General features: G+C 46.8%; 1 protein-coding gene across 1 annotated transcript; it reads right to left on the bottom strand.

The window, feature by feature from the left end:
• Nucleotides 1–19,518: 19,518 nt before the first annotated feature.
• On the bottom strand, nucleotides 19,519–23,781 carry LOC120649299 (protein trichome birefringence-like 33). Its single transcript, XM_039926061.1, has 5 exons — nucleotides 23,422–23,781; nucleotides 23,106–23,335; nucleotides 20,537–20,908; nucleotides 20,277–20,435; nucleotides 19,519–20,174 (listed from the first exon to the last, which is right to left on the bottom strand). The coding sequence occupies exons 1-5, from the start codon at nucleotides 23,485–23,487 to the stop codon at nucleotides 19,817–19,819; spliced, it is 1,185 nt and encodes a 394-aa protein (XP_039781995.1). The 5' UTR covers nucleotides 23,488–23,781; the 3' UTR covers nucleotides 19,519–19,816.
• Nucleotides 23,782–27,848: the final 4,067 nt, after the last annotated feature.

Below are 27,848 nucleotides of genomic sequence, written 5' to 3'. Positions count from 1 at the left end.
CCGGGGCAAGGCCCAGCGGCGGCGCTGGGCTGGCGGGTGAGGGCCAGTGGCCCCAGGCGGCCGGGAGGCTCGCGGCGGCGCCTCGCGAGCGCGCGCAGAGGGCCCCCGCGGCGTGTGCCGGCGGCTCACGGCGGCGCATGGCCACGGGCGGCGGCGGCGGTGTTCCGGCGGCAGCGGCTTGCGGTGGCCGCGGGTTGGGGCGGCGCCAGCTCCAGTGAGGCCAGGCGGCCCTAGGGCGCGCGGTAGGGGGGCGCGGGCGGGAGCAGGGAGCCCCGGCGGCGCGCACGGGCGGCGCCCAGCGCGTTCGTGGCGGTGCGGCGGCGATTCCGCGGCGGCGGGGCCAAAATCGATTGGGGAAGGGGTCGGGGAGTAGGAGTAGGCTGCGAGGAAGCTCACCGGGGATTCGTTTTGCGCGAAGGAAGGCCGGAAGGTGGTCGTCGACGAGAGGGGCGAAGCTCGGGGCGGAGCTTGACGGAGACAGCAATGGCGGACGGCGGTCTGAGCTCGATTTCGGCCGGGATAGGGCACGGTCGCGCTTGTGGGTGGTCGGAGTGGGTGAACGGCGAGGCTGTGCAGCTCGGGGTGCGACGAATCGAGGCGGGGCGGCGAGCCGTGGCCGACGCGACGAACGGCGGCGACTCTGCTCGACTCGGGTCGCACGAGCTTGAGGATGAGGATGGAAGGGGAGGACGGGACGGGGCAGGAAGGTTCGAGGTCGTCCGCGAGGTGAAGAGCGGCGCACAGACGCGATGGCCGACGCGTGGAAGCTCGCCGCCGGCCACAGTCGCCGGTATGGCGTCGGGGCGTCACAGTGGAGAGCACAGTGGAGTTACTGTTTCTTCGTTTAAATGATTTTGGCTCGAATTTGAACAGTTGAAACTCAAATTTTCATATAGGAACTTGAAATTTGGCCAAAACAAAAGTTGTAGAGGAAAAGAAGATCTACAACTTTCGTTTTGGGCGAAAGTTGATTTGGAGCTCGGAACAAGGACAAAAACGAGATCTAACACAGCTAAGTAGCTGTTTACTACGCGAACGCGATTAGCGTTAACGACAAATTTGAGTCCACGATTAGCGAGTTAACTCATGCTTAGCGAGACGATTAACACAGGGGTGTTACAGCCTTCCCCCCTTAAAAGAATCTCGTCCCGAGATTCAAGCATGAGAGAATTCAAACAGGCGGAAAGGGTTCGAAGATGTAGTACCTGGATGAGCGTTTAAGAACTCCGGATACTTGGATTTCAGAAATTCCTCCTTCTCCCAAGTCGCTTCATCTTCGGAGTGATTACTCCATTGAACTTTGTAGAATCGGTTGGTTGTGCGACGAGTAACTCGATCCTTGCGATCAATGATCTTGATAGGATGCTCAGGATAGGTGAGATCAGACTCTAATTGAATCGAGTCACTTGCCACAGCTTCAGTCGGAACTCTAAGGCACATTCTGAGTTGCGATACATGGAAGATGTTATGAACTGCAGAAAGATTCGCTGGAAGATCCAACCGATAAGCCACAGGACCGCATCGTTCCACAATTGGATATGGACCGATGTAGCGGGGTGCTAGCTTTCCCTTTATTCCAAACCTTTGCACACCTTTCCAAGGTGATACTTTGAGATAGACGTGGTCACCGACCTTAAAGACGAGTGGATCTCTTCTTTTATCTGCATAGCTCTTCTGTCGAGATTGCGCAATCTTTAAGTTGGCTTGGATGAGGCGAACTTGTTCTTCGGCCTCTTGAACCATGTCGGGCCCAAAGATTGTTCTTTCCCCGGTTTCAGACCAATTGAGAGGTGTACGGCATCGACGACCATACAGTGCTTCGAATGGTGCCATTTTGATGCTCTCTTGATAACTATTGTTATAAGAGAATTCAGCTAACGGCAAGCATTGATCCCATTTCTGTGGATAGATCAAAACACATGCACGAAGCATATCCTCCAAAATTTGATTTATCCTCTCCGTTTGGCCGTCTGTTTGAGGGTGATATGCAGAGCTACGAATAAGATGCGTTCCCAAGCAAGCATGTAATTGCTCCCAAAAACGAGCAACGAACTGAGTTCCTCGATCGGAAATGATAGTCTTTGGCACACCATGTAAACATAGTATGCGATCCATGTACAATTCCGCATATTGCTTGGTCAAGTACGTCGTCTTAACTGGGAGGAAATGTGCCGATTTAGTTAGCCTGTCGACCACAACCCAAATAGAGTCATAACCCTTCTGAGTTCGAGGTAAGCCGACGATAAAATCCATACTTATATCTTCCCATTTCCATTCTGGAATATTCAAGGGCTGGAGAGTTCCAGCTGGTCTGAGATGACTAGCCTTAACTCTTCTACAGATATCACACTCGGACACATACTTGGCTATTTCCCTTTTCATCCGAGTCCACCAAAATCGTTGCTTCAGGTCTTGGTACATCTTGTTGCTACCCGGATGAATTGATAATCGTGACGTATGAGCTTCATCAAGGATCTGTTTTCTGAGTCCAAAATTCTTAGGCACCACTAATCGGTTCTTGAACCATAATACATTCTCAGTATCCCGGTGGAAGCAATTCACTTTAGGGTCTCCTTCTGATAGTCTTCTCTGAATTTCCTTCACCCCTTTATCTTGCTTTTGTGCCGCTATGATGAGATCGCGAAGAGTAGGAGTAAGCTCTAGATGAGCCAATGTGCCATGTGGTACGATACTCAAATTCAGCTTTTCCATTTCAAAGCAAAGAGATTCGCTTAATGGTATAGCTGAGATGCAATGACAGTGAGCTTTGCGACTCAGCGCATCGGCAACTACATTTGCCTTGCCAGGATGATAATGCACTTCGAGCTCATAATCTTTAATCAACTCAAGCCATCTTCTTTGACGCATGTTCAAATCAGCTTGAGTGAACAGATATTTGAGGCTCTTGTGATCGGTATAGATGTTGCACAATGAACCTAAAAGATAGTGTCGCCAGATCTTCAGTGAATGGACCACAGCTGCTAATTCAAGATCATGAGTGGGATAGTTTTCTTCATGACGCTTGAGTGATCGAGATGCATAAGCAATCACTCGGTTCTCCTGCATCAGAACACAGCCAAGTCCTGTGCCCGAGGCATCACAGTAGACATCGAATGGTTTTGCAGTATCTGGTTGGGCCAAGATTGGAGCAGAAGTGAGAAGTGTCTTCAATTTCTGGAAAGCTTCCTCACATTGGGCACTCCAATAGAATTTGACACCCTTTTTAAGAAGTTCAGTCATCGGCTTCGCAATTCTGGAGAATTCTGGGATGAACCGACGATAATACCCAGCTAAACCCAAGAAACTGCGAATTTCAGGTACTGAAGTTGGGGCTTCCCAATCGAGTACATCCTGCACTTTACTGGGATCCACCGAGATGCCTCAGCAGATATGACGTGACCGAGGAATGGTACTTCCTTCAGCCAGAAGTCACACTTGCTGAATTTGGCATAAAGCTGGTGCTCTCTCAGACGCTGAAGTACTATATGAAGATGCTGGGCATGTTCTTCCTCATTCTTGGAGTAGAGCAAGATGTCATCAATGAAGACCACGACGAACTTGTCTAACTCCGGCATGAATACCGAATTCATGAGGTACATGAAATAAGCTGGAGCATTGGTTAATCCAAAGGACATCACCAAATACTCGTATAACCCATAACGAGTAGAGAAGGCTGTTTTTGGTATATCCACCGGTCCGATTTTGATTTCATGATAACCAGATCGTAGATCTATTTTTGAGAATACCTTAGCTCCAGCTAGTTGATCATCTTGGTAAATTAACCAAGGTCCTTTGTCTACCACATCTTGTAGTCTTCTAGCATTTTCGTCCATTAGCAGTTCTTTGAAAGATCAATCCCCTTGGTAACTTCGGAAGAAAGACTCACTAAATTTAGGTCCGGTATAGGGATTTCTAGGCAAAACGGCGAACGATAGATGCGGGAAATGCCCATGAGGAGATATCACATCGACACAGTGGTATAAGGGATCATAATCAGCAATCTCCGCACCAGCGTGTGTCGAGTAGTACAAGCATGTGTTGATTGCTCAGAGTAGGCTCTTGGTTTCATTGCGGCGCCGTCAGGCATACTTCCAACGAGAATCTCTTGTAGCACATATAGATCGTGCATGTATAAGCATTACGAGACGGAGGGATAGCAAGGAGGCGATCCAAAAACGGGGCATAACATGAGAGCAACAGGGATTAGCTGCCACAGATTGCTGGAAATAAGATTCTTGCTTAAGCTTCACATACAGCTTCCGTCCACCGATGAGATTACCTGATTACCGATCAACAGGGGATTCGGTCCGGTTGGACAGTAACATGAGATCAAGTCCGCTAACCATTCAGGAACCTACGGGATCTGTAAACGAAACTAGCAGACACCTGGAACAGAACTGATGTACCTTCCAGAGACTTACCTGATAAAGCAATGACGTGATTTACAACGGAACGATTTTGACGCTAAAGGAGAAAAGGAGATTAGCATTGCATAAGATCATCTTTAGAATAAGCGACAGAGAGGTTCCACCATGATTGTAGGTATGGCTTTTGACCATCAGGCACATGAGCAGACCACAGACATAGACAAGCACTTGGTGAAACTTGGCCAGGGTAAGCGTGTCAACGAAAATGTCTACAGGACGCTTAGATCCTGGATTTTTACAACACAAACAACCGTAACTAGCACTGCGTTTAAGATTTCTAGCTCCAAACCTTGATCAGGGTCATTTATGGAACTCCAAAGATTACGAACGCATTCCAGCTCTAGGATTTTGCCACTAAAGCGAAAGGAACTTCCTCCTTGCATGCAGCCAGGGACGCCTCCTGATGACGATGATCGTTTTTAAGAAAGCATCAAACTCGTTTCGTACACGGTTCTTCAGCTAGATAGGATAACTGAGTCAAAATAAGGTTTTCAGATCTTAAAAGAAAAGTTAAACCGAACAAGGAATGATGATGAGACAAGATGGTCAGTTCTCACAATGCTGAGATCATGACATGAAGAAAGCGGATGTCGGTGAGATTCAGCACAAGGCTTGGGAGAACAAGTGAGGATAGCACGGAAGATGGGTTTAAATGGAAATTTCGGAACATCCTTGCTCAGAATTGTATTATTTGAATGAGTTGCACGATACTAGTTGCAAAACATGCCCATTTATGCCGATGCAATCAAGGAATAATGACAAAATATATTCCAACTCAGAGTGCAAATGCTCGATAGCCATGATAATGATGCACCCTAGAGATGGATGATTGCAATGCCAGTGCAATAAAAAGATGGATGAAATGGTGCATATGACACGATGCATTTGCCATGATGCTGGCCCAATGATGCATACACCATGATGCAAAAATGATGATGCTCTTGATGTATGCATGTATGAGATGCATAAAATATGATGCATACACACGTGAGTTTGCGATGCACACAATGCAACACGCGTCTTATGACTGTTCCCTCGTGACTAAACTCGCGTTAACCCCATACCCTTGAGTAAGTATTAGAAGTTAGGACACTAGTAAGGGTTGCATAAGAATGGATTGAGGTGAGGTATGTCACATATACCGAGACACCAGCGCGCTCCTAGTGGCTCCATCAGGTGGCTGCAACACACATGAGGCCCTAGGTTCCGTCGCGGCATCAGGGTCATGCAACTAAACACCACCACAAGAGAAAACAAGAGTAGCAACCCAACAGGCCAGAAGAGTCAAGATAGGTTAGAGGGAATCCAAGACAACCCACGATGTTACACTCGAATGCATTCCCGTTAGTCAATCTATGGATTCTCGACGATGATGCAACACCATGCACTGACCAATGACGTGATGCATGATTGTTGCAATGACTGTATTCAAAAAGTTATTTTGTCATAAACTTTTTTTTTAATTTATCCAAAACTACTGAGCAAGAATGGAATGTACAAAGTTCCGGTGTTAGAATCAAAATAGCCAACAATATAGATTACGAAATCAATGATAGGCCGATCATTGAACGATGGATTGAAAGACGTTGTTGGCAAATTCAAGGCTTTGCCATGAAAAGTAATAGTGGTTTTGTTGGAATTGGTCCAAGACATGAATCAAGAGGTTGACTTGAATGACAAGCTAAGATCTACTGGAAAGGTTCTCACATGATCCAAAGCCGCTGAGAAAGATCTTCTCAACCAAGGTCAGACTAGCAGATTGTATAGGTCTCACTACTAACAACACAAATTCTAGGTGAACGTTTAGGTAAAAGCATCACATTTTAGCAAACGACGCGACAGGCATGACAATCAATCAAACTCAAGATTATGCCAAGATGCATGCACGTTCTATCGTTTCTCACCCAAGCAAGTACCAAAATATGGTATACGAGAACAATCGGTGGCACAATTACGTACTCTCCCTATATATACTAGTCGTTCCTACGATCAAGGATTTCATAACGCGTTTAACGAAGTTAGTGTTCCTGCAGACAAACCAAGACAACAGGAGAGATATAATTATCCATTTCTGGACCCTTCGTGCCAGCACACACGAACGGCCCCCATGTGTCCTACGCCACATGGGTAACGCATATGCAGTTTCCCACATATTCACCCATACATTACCGTCCACTATAGAGATGGCACCCAGACGTTCGACGCTGAATGGGCAGCGCTGCATACGTCATAACAACGTATTCACTTCCCGTACACTCGCCTTACGGGACATCCAAGGGTAGACGTGTCCCAAGGGTCACGGTCATGGCCAACCGCATGACAGGTTTACATCTCGTAACATTGCCTTACGAATGGCCGTGATCACAATCACACGACATGAAATCCGCACTCCATATCAGGCGGCAGATAGCGACAGGCTCATTTGAATTGAGTCTTATCACCTCCTCGTATGCTCAACATACGGGACCCCCGCACGTATGAAACACGTGGGCTATTCTAAGGACTACCAGAATGCTTACCTTGCTTACCTCAGCGTAGGTGCGTCGTTACCAAAATAAGGTTTAACAAAAAGTAAAAGCTGGAAGTGCTGGAATAAAATAGATACTTAGTTGCCACCTAACTTATATAACATAATTAGGGCATACGAACTATCTATTCTATTCCTTAGCGCATCTAGCGTCAACTTTTCGAAAACCCGAAATCGTTGCAAGGTAGTCACCCCAGTGCAATTTAGAGCTCTGATGCCAGCTGTAGCAGCACCGTCCAAATTAGACCGGCTTAAATGCACTAACCATCATCTTAATACTTAATCCAGTTACTGTGCACTTAAAACGGTGTAACCTGACAGGCTGTCGGGTAAAATCCCGATTAAACTACTGTACTCCAGGATCACAATTGCACTTAGACCCGTACGAAGACGAGCACAGGTGTTACTAGCAACAGAAATCTTCAAATTAATTTACAACACAGGTTTTACATAAAAAGTTTAAATACAAACAACAGAGTTCAAACGCACAGCGGAAGTTTAAAACTGAGTTCGAAATACAATACGATAGCTACGACGACGATAAAAGGTAAGCTTCACATCCTGCCCACCGATGTGATGCCAACCTGCCCAATCTTCACGGGGAAGACGGGGCCCACTCGACGGTCCAACCTGGAGGAAGCGGCTGTCCAATCCAGGACGCACAGATCTCCTCGAAGTCTGCAGGGACACAACCTGCTCAGAAGGGTTACAACAACAACCCTGAGTATACTAATACTCAGCAAGGCTTACCCGACTCTGGGTATACTTAGCCCATTACCTAGACATGCAAAGCTTTTTGGCTCTGGAGTGTTTTTGCTGAAAAGCTGCTAGAAGTGAATCCTTACTTTCAATATTTTAGCTCCATTTAGTATACCAAGTATTACTAAATTCGCCTATTCATCTAAAACACACATGGTGGATCAGATTATCTTTTAGTAACTCCAAACCAGTCTTTTCCATTCCGTTTCCATTCCACTTTCTTACTACGATGTGACAAAGAGATCAAGGCTCTCATAACCGCGAGTCACGGCGAATCGATCCGATTTAACCTTGCAAGGTGGACCTAACTCACACGACACATGCAAGCCCCGTCGGGCCACTCGCGTCAACTGTTTCCACATTACCACGGCATCTGAACTACGCCTGCTAAAACCCAGGTGATGGGCCCCTCGCAGTGAACTCCCGGAGAACCCGGAGGCGGCATCCTATCCAACACCCGCCAACTCCCACGCCCAGCGTAGCATGGCGGAATTCAAATCACCGCTGTAAGGTGGTACACAGCTTACCGGTTTCGACTACCTCCTACTTCCGGTATGTGGTTAGTACTGTTCAATCCTCGATCAGCACTGCCAACAACGGAACGGTCCTCAATCGACACAGGCGGAGCTTACTTTCCATCCCTTCCATACCAAAACCAACTCATTTCCGCCCGGTCTCCATTTCTCTTTACTCAACAATTCATTTCAAGCCAAAGCTAAGGGACCAAGATCCTAAACTCGCGAGTGACAGCAATCACTCGACTTCTACCGAAATCCTATTTAGCAAAGCATTTCTATCGACACCTGCATACTAGTATAGGCCCACGGTACCTAGGGAACATGCATACTATGGTTCCATTCAACTCCTAGAACATACATGCACAATACTTAAATAAACATTGAATAACTTAAATTATGGTTATGCTCCGGGGCTTGCCTTGCAGGTCAGCGGGGTTAACTAGGTCTCCGGGGGCGTGCTCAACGGCGTCCTCCTGCTGCGCTCCTGCTCGTGGCTCCTGGACCGGCTCAGCAACTAGCTCGTGGACCGCTTCGTTCGCGGTGTCTACACGAATAAAATATGCCATGCAACAGTTAGGATACGGTGCAACGCATGTGCTTACGATTGAATGCAATTCAAAATGACAAAGCAAAGCGGTTCAGAAAATCAATTCGTTTTAGCCTGAAGTGTTTCCAACGAAAACAACTACTAAAACGACCTAGGTTAGCATGGATTAACAGGAGTTTGCTTTGCATGCATGAAACAAAATAACTAACCCTAGCAAGCCAGCGAAGTATAAATAGATCTACCCAAAAGCGCATAGCAACAGGCCACGAAACTTTTACAGTGGATTACACATGAAAAGAGTAAGCCACTACGAATTTTTCATAATTTTTAGAGTAACAAAACAAGTGGTACAAAATAAATTAGGTTAAACACAAATTGAATTTTTCATCAGAGAAAAAGTGACAACTGCTCTGCACAGATATTTTTCCTCTGAAGATCATGATTTTAGAAACCTAACAAAATTGGGTTTGCCATTTTTGGATTTTTCTACAAATTTCTAGGCAATTAAGGAGTTTCAGCCGAAATAAAGGAATAAAAACAAAAGATAAAGCATAAAAGGGAGGGGGCTGACCGCCGGGGCCCACCCGTCAGGGAGCCCGGCCCAGCTCCCGTTCCCCCCCCCCCTTCCTCTGTTCTGCCCGCACGGGCGGCCGGCGCGCGGCCAGGCAGCCGCGACGGCGCTCCCCGCCGGCGGTGCTGCTGGCCGAGCTGTGGCCCGGAGCGGCCGGGGGTGTGGGGCGGCAGGCGGCGCACACGGCGAGGCACAGGGGCGCGCGCGCGGGTAGGGCGGCGGCGGTTTGCAGCAGCGGCAGGGGTGGCGCGGTGGTGGCGCGGCCGGGCCGGCCGGGGCAAGGCCCAGCGGCGGCGCTGGGCTGGCGGGTGAGGGCCAGTGGCCCCAGGCGGCCGGGAGGCTCGCGGCGGCGCCTCGCGAGCGCGCGCAGAGGGCCCCCGCGGCGTGTGTCGGCGGCTCACGGCGGCGCATGGCCACGGGCGGCGGCGGCGGTGTTCCGGCGGCGGCGGCTTGCGGTGGCCGCGGGTTGGGGCGGCGCCAGCTCCAGTGAGGCCAGGCGGCCCTAGGGCGCGCGGTAGGGGGGCGCGGGCGGGAGCAGGGAGCCCCGGCGGAGCGCACGGGCGGCGCCCAGCGCGTTCGTGGCGGCGCGGCGGCGATTCCGCGGCGGCGGCGCCAAAATCGATTGGGGAAGGGGTCGGGGAGTAGGAGTAGGCCGCGAGGAAGCTCACCGGGGATTCGTTTTGCGCGAAGGAAGGCCGGAAGGTGGTCGTCGACGAGAGGGGCGAAGCTCGGGGCGGAGCTTGACGGAGACAGCAATGGCGGACGGCGGTCTGAGCTCGATTTCGGCCGGGATAGGGCACGGTCGCGCTTGTGGGTGGTCGGAGTGGGTGAACGGCGAGGCTGTGCAGCTCGGGGTGCGACGAATCGAGGCGGGGCGGCGAGCCGTGGCCGACGCGACGAACGGCGGCGACTCTGCTCGACTCGGGTCGCACGAGCTTGAGGATGAGGATGGAAGGGGAGGACGGGACGGGGCAGGAAGGTTCGAGGTCGTCCGCGAGGTGAAGAGCGGCGCACAGACGCGATGGCCGACGCGTGGAAGCTCGCCGCCGGCCACAATCGCCGGTATGGCGTCGGGGCGTCACAGTGGAGAGCACAGTGGAGTTACTGTTTCTTCGTTTAAATGATTTTGGCTCGAATTTGAACAGTTGAAACTCAAATTTTCATATAGGAACTTGAAATTTGGCCAAAACAAAAGTTGCAGAGGAAAAGAAGATCTACAACTTTCGTTTTGGGCGAAAGTTGATTTGGAGCTCGGAACAAGGACAAAAACGAGATCTAACACAGCTAAGTAGCTGTTTACTACGCGAACGCGATTAGCGTTAACGACGAATTTGAGTCCACGATTAGCGAGTTAACTCATGCTTAGCGAGACGATTAACACAGGGGTGTTACACTAAGGTTTACAATATTTCGGAGAAGTCTATGTGGAGAAGATGACAAGTAACCTTCACCATTTTGGTGAGAATGAGATTCCAACAAAGCCCATCAAAGTCGTGACTGCATATGCTGGTTATTGATCAATAGCAGGCAAGTACCCTTCACTCACCAACTTTTAGCGTGGTTTATTGTGCCCTAGTGGTGATGCACATGCTACATGCACGTAATTAATTTTTCTTTTATTAAGCAACGATAATTAATTTTTCTTTCAAAAATAATACGCGACTTTCTTTTCCTTCCATAAAACAATGATATCATCTATTATTCTTCCAAAATAAATAAATGAGGCGAATTATGGGTGAATGCATGTGTAATATAAAGTAAAGTAAAATCTCTTTTCCTTCAATAAAATAATGATATTAATTTTTATCCTTCCAAAATAAAATAATGACACGAATTATGGGTAATTGCATGTGTAAGAAAAATAATATGCAGGTACAAGAGATGAGTATAAAAAATTACTAGTGTAAAACATATTAACATTTCGGTAGCCACCTCTCAGCATAGTAGCCACCTCCTCATCGTCACCCACTCTTCAGCCGCGGCCCCCTCGATGCCTCCTTTCGCAGCCGTGCTGCACAGTAGCTCACGCCACCCGTTTCGTCACAGTCGTGCGACGCGGAGGATGACGGCGAGGCGCGGCCGGGCAGCGCGGGATGGCGACGAGATATGGAGGCGCGGGGCAAGGACGGCGGCAACACGATTCGAAGCGCGCAGAGGACGGCGGCGAGCGAGCGAGGCGAGCCCGGGCTGGTGGAGGATGGCAGCAGCACGAGTGACCGACCTACAATTGGAACATAGGATATGCCATGTTAAAATTTCAACATACAATTCGGTATTCGGTACGATCTAAAAAAAGTTGGTGCACAATAAAAAATTTCACGGGCAATTTGGTATACAGGTAATTAAGTTCAATACTTGCATAGATTACAATATAAATAGTAGAAGCAAATTAAAGGTATGTTTGGTTGAGCTGTGGCTTTTGAAAAAATTATTGTGAGCTGTGGACTGTGAAAAAATAGCTATGCGGAAAGTAGAAGGTCATTTGATTGGATAGCTGTGCTTTTTGAGAAAAGTGTGGAGGAGCAGGAACTAGAGTAGCATGTGGAGGTGAAGGTGTGGAGGGCGTGTGGCGCAGGCTTCAGCTGCAGCGGCAGCAGCAGGAGGCGTTGTCCTAGCAGCAACGGGCGACGCGGCACATGGTGGTCGCTGGTGAGGCGGAGGGTGGCTCCCCGACGTGGCCCTCTCGAGGGAGGGGAGCGGCGTGGGGAGGGCACGGAGCCTCAACGACAACGAAGGTAGGGACGCGTGCTCAACAGAGTAGGGCCGCGCAGCCCCCGGACAAGGCTCGTGGCGCGCTGGCAGGAGGGGAGGCGAGGGGTGTCGGCGAGGAAGCGGTCGAGAGAGGGAGGAGAGAGTGATGTAAAAAAAAGACACAAATCGGTATCTACATAATCAATGGCAGGTGGGTAATTTGTATGCCCAAAAGCTAGTAAAAGTAGGAGAAGATATTTTTGGATCTGTACTAGTGGAAAGGTGGCTTTGGGAAAAATATTGCCACCGGTAGAAGCAAGAACAATTTTAGAAGATTGTAAATCATATCATAAACCTTATGCCTCCCAGTTTGAACTAAAACTGAGAGGTCACCAAGATTGGTAAGACCTTTGAAGCTGTCCTCATGTCTAGTGTCATCAATATAATTGTCAAGTGGTATCAAATTTTATCAATCTGAGTAAAAAAAAAGTCATTAGGATAGAAAAATGCTGGCTTAGGGTATACCACGGCATACCCTGGCCACCCTCTGGGTCCGCCAGCCGCGAGCTCCTGCCGATAGGGGATGGCGGCGAGGCACGGCCGGCTGCTGCCGTCGAACAGCCCGCGACACGACTGGGCTGTCGGGCCAAACGGGCTAGCACGACACGCTCAAGACACCTTCGTGCGGTGTCTGGATCAGAAGCTCAGCCCATGGGCAGGCATGGCACAGCCCACGGGCCCCCCGTTTGGCCATTTAAAGATTTCCGGTTGAATGAGTCTTTGGCATATATAAATCAGAAGTGTCTCCATGTCAATCGATTGAGGAATAACATATCCGAAAATCATCAACACCACCATCAGATCTTCAGCCAACGCATCGTCTGCAGCCCATAATTTTTTTTGTTTGCATGTTGCTATTGGCTCCACGTTTTACTGTAGCACGCCCGTTAAAAATTGCAAACATCCATATCGGGCCCATGGTGGTCCGTGGATCCAATAGCATTTTAGGACTTGTTTTCTGTTCTTTTGGGAGGGCTGTCTGGCCAGCCCAATTACATGATATTGGGCCCACCAATTGCTTGTTAGTTTGTGTGTTTTTTTATCAACTAGTACAAGCAAAAATCCTTCCACTAAAGAAAGCAAAAATCCTAAAAACCAACAAATAAAAAAACTTACATGTAATATTTACGGCTGGCAATAAAATTACATACAAAATTTATGGGTTTGTGTTTCCTTTGATCGCTAGAGTACAACAAAAAGGCCAAAAATAACAAAAAAAAACACGCAAAACTCACGGGTTTTGAGTGGTTCGGGCCGCCAGAGGGAAAGTACTCGGCAAAGTGCTAAGCGATTAGGCCGATCTAGCTTGGGGGCAAGAAAACAAGAAAACTCGGGTTTTGAGTGGTTCGGGCCGCCGGAGTGTAATACCCTACGTCCACTGTGAGATGTATTGCTCTTAGTATGAATGAGTCTATCATCTGCCCAACCGGGCCTTGAATCCCCCTTCCTCTAGCGAGCGTCTCCCTTTTATAGACCAAGGGGACACGTACACAGGCGTTCCGACCCCGACATGTGGGTCTAACGTGGATGTATAGTATACTGCACAGAAAGCTTTAATAGAGCTACAGTGGTTGAGAATCTCTTCTCGGATACGCTTCCTCGCCCTGTAGACTCTCTGACCGAGGGGAGTCTTTATTCGTCCCATCGACGAGGCGCCCGTTAGGGCAATGTAGCTTGCGGCGTAGTTTGTCGAGGCTACCGTGTAGGCGTCATAATGGGCGAAGCAGAGCCGTCATGTCCAAATGGCATAGTAGACTGACATACGCGGCGTGGGCGGCGCCAGCGACTGTACTGTGCGCCTTGATAACACGCGACCAATCAGTGCAACCTGGCAAAAGCCGCCTCGGGCTCTGCTGTGGCAGAGAGCACTTCCGCCTACCGCATTGAATGCGGTAGGTACGCGAGTCTTCCAGTCGAAGCCACGCGGCCCCGCGCGCGTGCCCGCACCTGCGGACACGTGGCGGCTCCGGACCAGCCCCAGGCAGGGTGTCAGTTCCACCCCGCTGAGGGGTCCGGATAGTATATGGGGGTCTGGGACTCCGCGGGAGGTCCGGGGTTCCCAGCTGTTTTGGCTGAGGGTTACCTCCTCCGGGACACGTGGCGTCACCGGACCCTCCCCAAGCGGGGAGCGGGTCCGGGGCCGTTTGCCGTGAGAGTAGGGCTCCGGACCACAGGGGTCCGGCTGCTCGGTCGTTAGGGCGTAGTTAAGGATAACTACGAGACTCTTGCCTAGACACAGCAAGAGGGGGTACCCCAGTCCTGGGGTACCGACAAATTTTGTTACAAAAACCATTATCCCTCGAATCCCTATAGCTTTTGTATAAATAAGACTCAAATCACATGCAGCTCTTCAATTGCATACAATGACTCCTTTATTTACAATAAGGTCCTCCAATCCATCCCTCCTCCCGCGGCTGCCACATCTACAGATCAGGTGAAGACAATAGTGGGCTCCAAGAGAGTTTCACAGGTGCCTAAGGTATTGTTGATGTCTGGTCGATGAAAAGAGAAATAAAGTAGCATAAAACACATGTACAAAGGGATTTGTAAATCACATCTAATTCTATAATAACTTTAAATCTGTGAGAACCAAAAAGGAAAATCAGTACAGAATGATTTATTGATAGATAGTACCAAAATCTACAAAATACAAAGGGTCGCCAGAAAATAGGATTTGGACATCTCCAGGGAAAAGAACCTTCCATGGGCCAGATAATGAAAGGGCAGACAGTTTGATTTGGAATGATAAATTTAGAACAGCAAAGTGCGTTATTTCAATTTAGTTTCAATTTTCAGCAGTGAGGTAACTAACAAGGTGCAATGAGAACCAAACCAACATTTGGCCTCAAACTCAAAATTAGACACTCAGTGTTCTAATTGAGGCAAGGTGTTAATGATGCCATTTTGAACTCAGAAGCACAACTTGAGAGAAAGAACAATATATACTCCATACCATAGCTATCCCATCATGTTCCTTTTTTAAAATAATAATATGAACAATCTTCAAGGGATAGCATTCCGATTAACCTCTTCTATAAATATATGCTTAAACCACGAACATTCAAAGAGTTGCATTTTACCTATGTGAAGGTCCAAATGGTAAGAACAAATACAAGCCCTGAGACAGAGACACGTTACCCAACACTACCATGAGGAAGTAATCCTTCCATTCATCTGACTATTCCAACAAGCTCATCCATTCTGCAACAAAGTAAGCAGAGGCAAGTAATTGGTTATAGCTTTGTTTTTCTGCCTTCTCAATACAAACAAAAAAGCCCAAAAATAACAAAAAAAAAGTTACATGTAACTTTTTTTGGCCTAACAATAGTGTTACAAATAAAAATCTCCCGGTCATATGAGGCTATTTATCATATCAGCTTTGACTTTAGTTAACTACTTACCATAGTTGCATCAAGATACTTTTCTCTTTAAAGCTTAAATCCTGAAATCAGATCTAAACAAAAATACATGGCAAATGATAATGTTGAGCGGCAACAAATATGATATATGAGAATAAAACACAGTACAACGCGAAGCAACAAATATAAAGGTAGTTCCAAGTAGATAGGTTATTCTTGCTATATAAAAAAATAAGATAATCAGCTCAGCCTAACAAAAAAAATTGATCAGGTCAACCAGGGTTGGAGCATATTTAGGGCCATTAGGGGTGGCTTTCCATGTAATGAATAACTGAGCTTGAATAAGAAATTGCAATTTGCACTAATCTTGTTCTAAAAAATTACACAACTTCTACAATAGTAAGTTAGTTGTCTGTGAGAGTAACTAAGCTCGTAACTTGTGACAGCTATTTTTTTCACAAGTATTATTGGTCAATAACAGAAAAATTGCACACCTACACTTCTACAGGACTCTATTGACTCTACAAAAAAAATTAGTTTTAATTGGCCATTAGACTAAAAGCAAGCAGAAATGTATTTCTAAAAAGATATACTGTAAAAAAAATGCAACTATGACATGCCATAAAGTGTAAGGAGTGTCTTATTCGTATATTGTACTTGTACCTATACATTTGTCTAAGGGGACGGTGAGCATCTGACCCAATGAAGGACAGAGTGAAAAGCGCCCCGTTCATGCGCGCCCGGAAGGATCAGGCGGTCGCCGCGCACAAAGGATTCAAGGTGCTCAAGCTAGCGTACCTGCCGTACCGGCTACTCCGCTGCCAGGAACGGTATCTCGGTGGACGCAGAAGCGAGCAGCAAGGCAAGGAGCAGCCACGGTTTTCAATGTGCGTCTTCCTCCCCAACACCCGTGACGGCCTGCCTGAGCTCTTGGACAAGATGGCCTTCCACCCCAAATTCCTCTGGGACCACCTGCCGACGGGTCGCTGCGAGACCGGCGAGGTGCGGCTGCCCAAGTTCAAGGTCTCCTTCTCCAGCCGAATCAATGGCGTTCTTGAGGCCATGGGGGTGCAAGCCGCCTTTGACCCATGCAGGGCCGATCTGAGAGACATGCTGGAAGGCGACCTGCATCTGGTAGTGGAGCATGTGTTCCACAAGGCGGTCATCGAGGTGGACGAGGAGGGGACAGAAGCAGCGGCCTCTACCGCCTGCGTCATGACATTGATAGGTCAAACTATTAGTACCCCTGTCAACTTTGTCGCGGATCATCCATTTGCTTTGTGGAGGAGGTGTCTGCTACCGTCGTATTCATGGGACATGTCCTCGACCCGACGTCAAGATGAGAGTAAATGTAGGTGTTAGGGAATTTCTATCATTAATATCTTAGCGTATTTAATTTTTCTTCCATCAAACAATAATGTCATTTATTTTTCTTCCAAAAATAATACATATCTTTTTTTTTCATTTCAAAAACAATGATGTCAATTTTTTTTTTGCAAAACAAATAATAACGTGAATTATGGTTGAATGCATGTTCAAAGGAAGGGAAGTAAAGTGTGTGCTAAAGAAAAGTAATAAGCGGGTATAAGAGGTGAGTATAGAAAATTGCTGGTGTATTATTAAGATTTTGATAGAAATTTACTTTCTATCAAAAAACGGGTCACCAACCTCTTTCATCAAATCTTTTGTCCTGACAAGTGGGAACTCCGTGAGGGGATATGGTGGACCTAATCTTAGTGAGAAAGAGTTTCAATTGTTTCAATTTTTATAGATATAGATATAGATATAGATATAGATAGATATTCATAGTTTCGCGTTTTTGGTTTCTGTTGCATATTCCTACACTAAAGCAGTGTCCTTGTCAATTATGACATGTTTGTGGAAATTGGAAAGTGAATTTCAGCAACAAGATAGGTATCCCACTGTTAAAATTGGTAACCATTCTTTTCTTTTCTTTTTGTAGAAACCGGCAGGAGCACTGCCAAATAATTTAAGAAGAAGAAGCAGAGTTTTACAAAAGTCTAAAAAGATATTACATAAAACAGGAAACACACAGACTCAACAAAAATAAGAATAACATACTAGAAACTACGTGACGCTGAGGGCTCTCAAGCTGCTTGTCGCAGGCCAACTCCTCTAGAATGCAGCCGAATACCAAAGAAACTGTCATCGACCATTCTGGTGAATCAATTTGTTAGAATTGCTACCAATGAGTCAGCATGCACTATAAATTTTTGAAAGGAAATAGGAAGCACACAACAACTGGGCTACTCAAGTTAATTGGACAGCAGAACTGAAACTCAAATCAAACAAATCGATATCTTACTTCCCTTGTAAGATTATGGTAAAAACTTGTCCAACACAAAAGTTTGGAAGATTCGTTGCCCAAATGATTTCCTCTACTGTCAACTGCAGTATCTCGCACTTGTGATTTGTGAATCGCGATGTTGACCATCAGACATACTCCTATTCAGGTGAAACCTGCATAATTCTTCGTGTCTGCTAAAGCCTGAAGTTGACATGACTAGAAACATTGAGAATCTTGGTTGATGAGACATTACAGTCAGTTGGATAGGAGGTCGATTTCTATCTGTTTCAGATTGCAATTTGTTTTCCAATATCCATGCATGGTTGGTAGAATTTGGGAAGCTAACACCAGCCTTATTCACATTCCTGAAACGACCCACTGCAGCTACAAATTCTCCAGAATCGAAGCCATGGAAGAAGATCTGAGGCTTCGGAGTGATCAGCCATGAGAATGAGAACTAGTTCGTGGCACTGATGCTTCTGCGCCGCGCAGCAGAGACTGGATCTCGCGGCCACTGCAGCTGCCACCGCCGCTGGCCAGCGCCTCCATTCCGTCTAATTGTCTCCAACCTCCCTCTGAAACTGCAGCAACATTCGCTGCGACCTCCACCAAAGGTGGGAAAGAAGTTCAGACTTAACATCCACACAAGAGGACTTAACACTAAACAACCAGTACAGAGTTCAGTCAGACTACTATGGCTAACCTAGCCATCGCGAATGGAACTCGGCTCCTATTCCAACTCCATTTCTCCGCTTCCCTCTTCCCCACTGCATCTCTCCTTTCGGACTGCCTCCTGCTCCGCCGCTCGCGTTCTTCCTACTGCTACGTTATTAGAAGTCCAAATCTTTTTTGTTTGAAGTTTTTTTTAAAAAAACTTTGTTTGAAGTAAAAGTCAGGAGCAGTGCCAAATCATATGAGAGAAAAGTATTAGCAGTCCAAATCTCCAATCGGACAAAACATATGAAGCGCGACAATGTGGCCAGGCGGCCAGCCAAGTCTGACAGCAGAGCTGAAACTCAAGGTCACATTCATATCTGCCGTCGATCCCTTGTTTGTGAGATTAACGTGCAATAACTTGTTGAGCACAAAATTTTGGGCTTGAAACTGCAGAGACTATCTTTCAAAAAAAAAACTGCAGAGGCTTGTTGTCGATCAATAGCTGGGATGGGAAGTACTATTCACGCTACCGATGAATTGGAGCCTGCAAACCGTGCAGTATATATTTATGAAAAGGAAATAGGAAGGACTACAACTGGGTTACTCAAGTTAATTAATTGGACAGCGGAACTGAAACTAAAATCAAATCAAATCGATAGCTTACTTCCCTTCTAAGATTGTGGTTAAAACTTGTCGAACACAAAACTTTGGAAGAGTCGTTGCCCAAACGATTTCCTGTACTGTCAACTGCAGTATCTCGCACTCGCGAAGAAACCTGCATATTCTTCGTGTCTGCTGAAGTTGCCATGACTATAGACCTAACCTAAAACAACATCGAGAATCTTGGTTGATGAGACATTGCAGCCTGCTGGATCGGAGGTCGATTTATTATCTGTTTCAGATTGCAAATTTGCTTTTCAATGTCCATGCAATGCAACCATGGTTGGATTTGGGAAGCTACATCAGCCATATTCACATTTCTGAACCCCCCTGCTCCAGCTCCAATTCTCGGGAATCAAAGCCATGGAAGAAGGCCTGAAGCTTCAGAGTCATCAGCCATGAGTGACAATGTGCCTGCTTCAACACTTACGTGCTGCGCAATCATATTCACATATACAAGGATAAGTTTTTCTATGATTTTTCCCCTTCATTCACCAAAAGAGCGTCATTACACTGACCGAAAAAGAAAACAGAAAAAAAATTACAACGACGGCCACCACCCAAAGGTTTCTGCCTCATGAACAGCAGCAACTAATCACACATGACGTTCAATTCTTAATCTACATTTGTTTCTCTTTACGATGCATGTGCTGCGTGATCGATGATGTCACATGGGCTAGCCTCTTCCAACAATGGGTTCCGAGTGTATGTACGCATGCCTTTGGTCATCGATCAGAGGGCCTGGTCGTTGCTGGGGAAGAAGAGCTTCCAGTAGAGCAGCTCGTTCCAGGTGTCCGCCACGCCGGGGAGGCACCAGTGCGTGCAGTCGGCGTAGCTCCTGGGGTCGGCGCGCTGCTCCGGCGTCGGCTCCGCCCACTGCTTCTTGTAGGTCTGCGTGTGGCCGTCCCGGCGGTACTCCGACAGCTGCGTGATGTTGACCACGCCGACGGGCACCCGCGACGTGGCCAGCACCTCCTCCGTCACCCGCAGCATCTCCCGGCTCGTGCTGCCCCAGTAGGAGGCGTCGCCGATCGGCGTCGTCTGGTCGTAGCAGTTGCCGCCCTCCGTCTCGTCGCCCCACGCGGAGCTACTGTTCATGTATGTCGGTGATCGAGATCGAGAGCTCCATGTTAGTGGATGACGAAGCTCTGTGTCTCCATGACATGGTGGAGGCTATGCTCTTTTCACTCACTCTGTGTGGGTCGGCGACGCGGTGACGAAGAAGGCCCGCGAGTTCTTGGGGTCGGCGTTAAGCTCCAGCCACCGGACCACCTGGTACAGCACCAGCCGGTAGGCCTCCGCCGCCTTCATCTCCACAATGTCCTTGCTCAAGTCGTTGTCAGCGCCCCTCCTGACGAGTCCATCCATCAGGATTCAGGCATCAGCTCAGCTCATCATCAGTCGTCGCATCAGGAGTGACTGTCAGATCAATTGATAAGGAGAGCTTCTTACAGGATCTTGATCTTGTCGCCGGCCGTCCACCAGAGGTAGGAGTTGAAGACGAGGATGTGGGCGCCCTGCCAGAACCGCGAGTGCTTGTCCATGGGCGCGCCGCGGATGACGCGGTCGTCGACGCGGTGCACGACGGCGTCGTCGGAGTTGGACTCGGCCAGCATGGGCGCCCAGTAGAACTCGATGGTGGCGTCGTAGTTCTTGGCCCGGAAGATGCTGAGCGAGTCGACCGTCTCGAACGACTTGGCACCGTCGGGGATGGCGCGGTGGAGGAGGCACAGCAGGGACACGTACTGCCCCCGGTTCAGCGAGTCGCCCACGAACAGCATCCGCTTGCCCCGCAGCATCTCCAGCATCATCGTCGCGTTGAAGCTGCACCACAATAATTTCCACACTCGACTTCAGACGAAACTTTAATTTTCAGGGTTCGAATTTAATTTGATTCCCAGATTTCCAAATCAAAATACGATGCAGTAATTTCCCTTCGAATTCAGTTGGCTGAAACAGATGCAAAATCCTTCAAGTTACTGTCATCGATCGCTCTCGTGTACAGTAATTTCTATCACTCTCTACCAACAAAGAATGTAATGATCCTTCACTTGTCGGCGAGTGCTCACGGCAAAACGCAACGAACGACCCGAGTCGGCTACGTGACGCTTGACGTCGCACCAAGACAATCCTCGGCGTTTATGAGGAAGGACCACCACAAGACAGAAAGCAGCAACCACGTTTTGTACTGTAGCGTTGTGCTCTCTGCTGGCATTGGCAACGCCCCGGCCCGTTTCTAACAAGGAAACCCTGGAGGCCTGGACTGAGAGTGGGTGGAGCAGGCACTGGGAAATGGGATCTTGCCCCCAAGCGAGTCATCATGGGTCGATGGGGGCTCATCACGGTTTGCCACCACCGTTTCTAGTGAGTGGCTGGAGGAATGGTCAGCCAGGACAGACTTGGATGGAGAGCGTGACGGCTCGCAAGGGCACAAGCATGCGTGGGCCTCGATGTCTGCTTACAGCGAGATGTGCATGGTATGGTGGTTGAGCGCTGATGGACCACGCGAGACTGTGAATCTGAACCGGAAACTACAAACTAGGATTTGGTTCTACTGAAATCAAGAGTAGCATAAGTGAAAACTAACTGAGCACAACTTCTTCATGTCAATTTCGTGGTTGCTGCATTGTATCACTGTAAAATCTCTGTAGTTTTTTACCTGGATCTTTGCTGATCCTAATACTGAAGTTGGAGCTAGTGTTACTGCAATTGATAGTAATTTTTTTTGAAGTAAATTGAGAGTAAGGCCGTGTTTAGTTCGGTAGGGTGTAAACGCAAAAAAAATTTGTGTTTTGAATCTTCCCAATTTGAAGCACTAAATGAAGTCTATTTACAAAACTTTTTGCACAGATGGGTTGTAAATCGAGAGACGAATCTAATGATGCTAATTAATCCATGATTAATCAATAATTAGCGGATGGGTACTGTAGCATCACTGTTTCAAATCATGGATTAAGTAGACTCGTTAGATTCGTCTTGCGATTTACAGCCCATCCATACAAAAAATTTTATAAATAGACTTCATTTAGTACTTCAAATTAGTAAGATTCCTTTTCACTTTAATGCGTTTATGATTTTTTTGCGTTTAGGGGTGGAAAACACACCACACCAGAGGCATGTCTCACCTACTACCTCCTCGTCCTCCTGGCCTTGTTTGGTTGGTGCTAGATTTCTAGCACCAATGAATAGTAAACAACTTTGACCGTTAATTACGGTGTCAAACAAAGTCTATTTACAAAACCAACTTCAGAACCCCCGCACTAGTGACCCTGAAGAATCTAATGAGGCCTTTGACCGCGCGATTAGAGGATGGTTACTGTAGCACCACTATAGCAAATTATCGATTAATTACCGTCATTAGATTCGTCGCGAAAAGTTACATCCATACCTAAAAAGATTTTGCAAATAGACTTCATTTAGTGGTTCATGCATACGAGATTCTTTTTTCGGGATTTGTGCGCGCCAGAATCCTAGCGTTGCCAAATAAGGCCCCTGTTGCCCTGCCCTGTGCGCGCTACTGTATAGTCCTGTGTGGCGTCCTACGAGTCACAAGTGAGCGCAGCACTCGAGGATCGAGGTGCTCTGATGAGTGGAGTGACCTCAACCTCTTGTTCGGCTGGCAGCAACATTATTTTTCCTCTCACATCAAATCAGTTCAACCACCATTATTTTTCCTCTCACACCAAATCAATTCAGCCACCAACTAACCAGCAGTACTTTTTCCTCGCATTAATCCAGCCAACCGCCCAGACACCAGCCGAACGAGGCGCTTGTTCCTTTTAACCATTGTTAAAAAAGAGATACTAACAGAAAAAGAAGCAGAAGTAGTAACTGTAACTCCTCGCTGCAAGCTTTCTTCACGGTTTCTGCGTTCTCTCGCCAAAAAGAAGCATTGGATTCTTGCTACCGGCACACGCAATGTTCACCGTGCTAGCTAGGTACGGAGACAGAACGCGAGAGTGAGAGACAGAGAAGATGGGCCGGCGCCGGCGTTGGGAGGGATGGCGACCGTACGACGTACCTCGGCAGCGAGCAGCCGCGCGGCTGCCAGCGCCAGTTCTGGTAGCCCTTGTCGGGGCGGCCGTGCGCCTGGCACGTCAGCTGCGGCTGGATGTAGGGGCACTCCCACTCCTGGTACCACGGCCGCGCCGCCTCGTCGCGCACCCACTCCCCCTGCCCGATGTCGCACCCCGCCGGCGCCGCGCCCACCGCGAACGGCAGCGGCCCGGCCCCGTCGTCGCCCTCGCCGCCCTGCACGGCCACAATGGCGCCGAGATTAGACCGTGCACGGCCAGACGCATCCTGTCCCGGGCCTCCGGAGCCGGCTCCGGACGTACCTGGCCGGCGGCGCGGAGGAACGGCGCGGCGGCGGCGACGAGCGCCAGCACGGCGAGGACCTTCATGGCTGCACGTCCGGGCGTCTCGGTCTCACTCACCGCTGCTTCTCTCGGCCTAGAGCGACGCGGCGGCGGCGCGCATTGGGATCTGGGTGCGAGCCGCCCTGAGCTGCGGCGAGCTGCTGCTAGCTATCACTGACCGAATGGGACTCCCCCCTGTGCTTGCAGCAGATATAACGCCCGGGGAGGGGGGAGGGGCAGCGACGGACAGGGCTGGGGTCCAGCTCCAGCTCCCGCTCGTTGGCCGGCCGCTGTCACTCCACTCTAACAACCTTTCGTCAATGGAGTTGTTATTGGGTGTGTTTAGATCACGAAATTTTGGGAGAAAAAGTCATATCTAAGTCTGCTAATGGGTTGGGTTGAAATGGATTTTATGGGATGGGTTTTGAAATTGAGTGTGTTTGGATGAATTAAAATGGGTTGTATTAGTTAATGGGGTGGGTCGGGGCGGGTTCTATATAAATGCGGGTTGAGGCGGGTTGGGGTGGGTTGAAATGGATACTTTTTACAAAATAGTATAACTATATATAAATGTGGGTCCCACGTGAGAGCTTAACTCTAAAATTAAAACCACATGTTTATATCAGAAAATTTTATCGAAATTGACTGAATTTTGTTGGAGATGACTCAGTACGACTGGCAGCTATTTTGTGCAAAGCAGTGTGGCTAGAACTACCTGTGGGCCCCACATGAAGAGCCGGACTCTGGAATTAAAACCTCGCGTTCACACTATAAAATTTTATCGAAATTGACTGAAAATTGTTGGAGATGATTCAGTACGACTGGCAGCTACTCTATGCAAAATAGCATGGCTAGAACTACACGTGGGCTCCACATCAAGAGCCGGACGCTAGAATTAAAATCTCGCGTTCACACTATAAAATTTTATCGAAATTGACTGAAATTTTTAGAGATGAGTCAATATGACTGACAGATACTCTGTGCAAAGTAGTGTGGCTAGACATATATGTAGTCCCCACATTAAGTGTAGAACCACTAAATTCTTCTGTATAGTAGAACCCATGAGTTTTTATGGGTTACCCGTTTATAATGGGGCGGGTTGGTTAGAGTTGATAAATTAACTAATTGGGTTGGGTGAGATTGGGTATCTAAATATGTTAATTTTGGGTGGGGTTGGGTATGGTGCGGGTTCCAACCCATTAGCAGGGCTAGTCACATCGGACACTGTAGCACACTGTATCATTTTTCGTTTATTTGTGGTAAATATTGTCCTACCATGACCTAATTAGGCTCAAAAAATTCGTCTCGCAACGTACATCAAAACTATACAATTAGTTTTTTTATTTACCTACATTTAGTACTCCATGCATGTGTCATTTGCTATATTTAATGTTTCGATGTAGTGGAGATGTGATGAAAAATATGAAAATTTTGTGGGAACTAAACAGCCATTGGCGGAATCACGGCGACGCCTGGTACTGCACGGCCCGGGGAACTCAGATTTCTTTCTCTTACCGGGCGGGTTAGGTGCGCGGTTGGGATCAGGGTTTACGTTATCACTGATACATGGTTTATCAGTGCCCTCCGGTATCGATAATCGATTGAAAATCGGTGAAATATCGCTAAAATCGACTGATAAGGAAGATCAAATTCAAATATCAATAATCAATGATTTATCATTGATAATCGATGCAAATCGGTCGATTTATCAAAAATTCGGCTGAGAAATGTATTTAGCAGATGGAAAATAGAAATTTTTATAGTATTTTTATTTGGTTTGTTATGTATGGTATTTTATAAGGTAAATTATACATACATACGTAGCTTACGATAGAATTGCATTAGAAATAAACATGTACATATATTTTGGACATAAATTGAATAAACTATAGATACATATTACATATATCCATGTTATGTATAATTATGCAAACCACACAAATAGACATACACCAAATGAAATTGCACATAAATACAAAAAAGTACATAGTCCATACAAACCACATTGTCCATATTAGCATAAATTGACACAAGTTTTATGCAAATTGGTAACATACTCATATGACCACATCCATAATTCATACAGAAAGACACTTAAAACATCCATTTTTCATAAATGACACTTTTTATATAATAATTATGTAAACCAATTAGACATTTAGACATAGTTTTTTTTAGTATAAGCATACATATTATAGTCAACATTGAAGCCTATTGTATCCTAACCGATTTAACAACAAGTCAACATTGAAGTCTTTCTTCCCACCACTAATATTTAACACTAGTCTACATTGCAAATTATTAGTATAACCATCCATTTGTAGCATAATATACAACAATATAGTAAATACCCCATGCATATTTGGTCAAGTTGGTGAAAGTAAATAGAAAATCAACCAAAATTGTTGAATATCAACTGATTTGCATTGATTATCGATGGATTTGCATCAATTATCAGGCTTTAGTATTGGAAACATTTTTTTGTCTAAGCAAACGGTGGTTGTTTTTAATATGTGACATCATTCTAGACTATAGAGAGGCTCTAGTTTTTTATAGAATTTTTTCCACACTAGTTATAATTTTTTTTGAATTTTTGAAATTTGGATTGAAATCCATCGAAAAATCAATTGATAACGTTTATCAGTCAACATCGATAACGGTAAATTTCACCGATAATCGCGATTATCGAGCGATTTTGTATTCCATGGTTGGGATCTCGATCGTGTGACGGATCGGAATGCGGCAGGGGTGGGTTATCGGGATGAAACGGACTCGCGCGGAAATTCTGTGTGCTTCCGTTGGGATTTCGTAAATTCAGACCAACTGGTTCGCAGGACCTATCAGGGTTGGGTGACGCGGAATTTTTGTGCGTTTCAGGTGCGTTTTTGGTGCGCGGGGCAGTTATTCACAGCCGCTAAGTAATTCCTTTCAACTTTTAAACCTCCTTGCCCGTTATCAGTCGAGCCTTTCTTAGAAAAATGATGTCTAATTTATTATTATTGGTAACAAAGTAATGATTTCTGATAATAATAAGTACTGTACATGATTAATCGGCCTTGGGTGCCTTCTAACCGCGAAAGAAAAGAAGAATGGGTTACAAAACCATGTTTGTATTTTTTTTTCACACACCGCATAGACAAAGTTCCGATCATATTAAAAAGATAAAAAATCATGTTGACTATTACGCTAGCCTCAAAGAAGTCAAGGTAAGACAGCAAAGATAGCAACGGAAACACAACCACAACAAACGTCGACAAAACGGACGGTTGAATTCAGACGCCAACACGCACCTTGGAACCATCACCGCACCACCGCTACTATCCCCATCAGCTGTCTTTGCACCACACATCGGCTGCACAATCTTGCCGGTACACCTTCGCTGCTGCTTGTATTGTCTTCGACAATGTCCAGTCCGGACTAGCCATTGTTACTACGTGTGCTAGTAGTTCGCTGCAAGCTAAGCTATCTTCCAACATTATCCCGTATGCATGGAAGTTTAATTATTTGAATCGTTAAAGCATTTCTTGTGAGATAGAGACACCGTCTGGTACGCATTTGCATGTACAAGAGCAGAGGTATCGACCTAACGCAGCGGTGCAGTTGTAACTTAAAAGTTAACGCAGTGTATTGCTTGTGTTGAAAGAAAACCTTTAGTTGGTGGAGAGTCTCCTGGTCGTCAAATTCAGGGTTGCTCGCGCCATTTGGTGTACCTAAAATTCAGCATTATCCGGTGGTATGGTAAAACCGCGAACGGACATTCTAGGTTGACTTAAAAGATTATTTTTTGAATTTCGGTTTCGTTGTTATTTAGCAATTAATATTTAATTATGAACTAATTAGACTTTAAAGATTTATCTCATCATTTATAGTTAAATTATGTAATTAGTTATTTTTTTAATTACATTTAATGCTCCAGATATATGCTTGAAGATTCGATGTGATGATTACTTTAGAAAAAAAATTGGGAACTCCATAACATTTCGCCTGATCCCATGATGAGAGGCTCTGAACTGAAAGCGATACGATACTACAGTACATGTGAAAGCAAGAGCTTGTACCGGAAAAAAAAAGGCTCGATTTTCCTGTGTGTCTTGCAAGCAAAGCTCACAGAGAAAAAGAGGTGTTCCAAAAGGTACCGGGGTCAGGTGGCCATTTGCCTTATTTGCGTTTGGTGGGAGTTTTCTGAACTGCGACAGTGCAACAGACGACCCCTTTTGTGTTCAAAAACAAAACAAAACAGTACAACAGTTCCAGACATCCAGACCTAAACAATCGAGCAGCGAACGGCCGGGAAAAGCAAAAAGAAACGATGTGGCATTCCGCATTTCAGTGCCTTGGTTTGGTGCACGTTCCGTAGCGATTTATTTGGCGAAAACGATGAGGTGGGAGAAGCATCATCGATCAAA

Source organism: Panicum virgatum, chromosome 9K (genome assembly GCF_016808335.1).
Source record: "Panicum virgatum strain AP13 chromosome 9K, P.virgatum_v5, whole genome shotgun sequence".
NCBI classification, from domain to species: Eukaryota; Viridiplantae; Streptophyta; class Magnoliopsida; order Poales; family Poaceae; genus Panicum; species Panicum virgatum.
Note: the sequence above shows the minus strand (reverse complement) of the source record. Positions and strands in the feature narration are given on the sequence as shown.

What these genes read in the sequence shown, in the direction of transcription:
- LOC120649299 (XM_039926061.1), bottom strand. Translation starts at nt 23,487, where the DNA reads ATGAAGGTCCTCGCCGTGCTGGCGCTCGTCGCCGCCGCCGCGCCGTTC. An exon ending in GGCGACAAGATCAAGATCCT is followed by an intron (nt 20,436 to 20,536) that starts GTAAGAAGCTCT and finishes TGGACTCGTCAG; the next exon opens with GAGGGGCGCTGACAACGACT. An exon ending in GCGTCGCCGACCCACACAGA is followed by an intron (nt 20,175 to 20,276) that starts GTGAGTGAAAAG and finishes ATACATGAACAG; the next exon opens with TAGCTCCGCGTGGGGCGACG.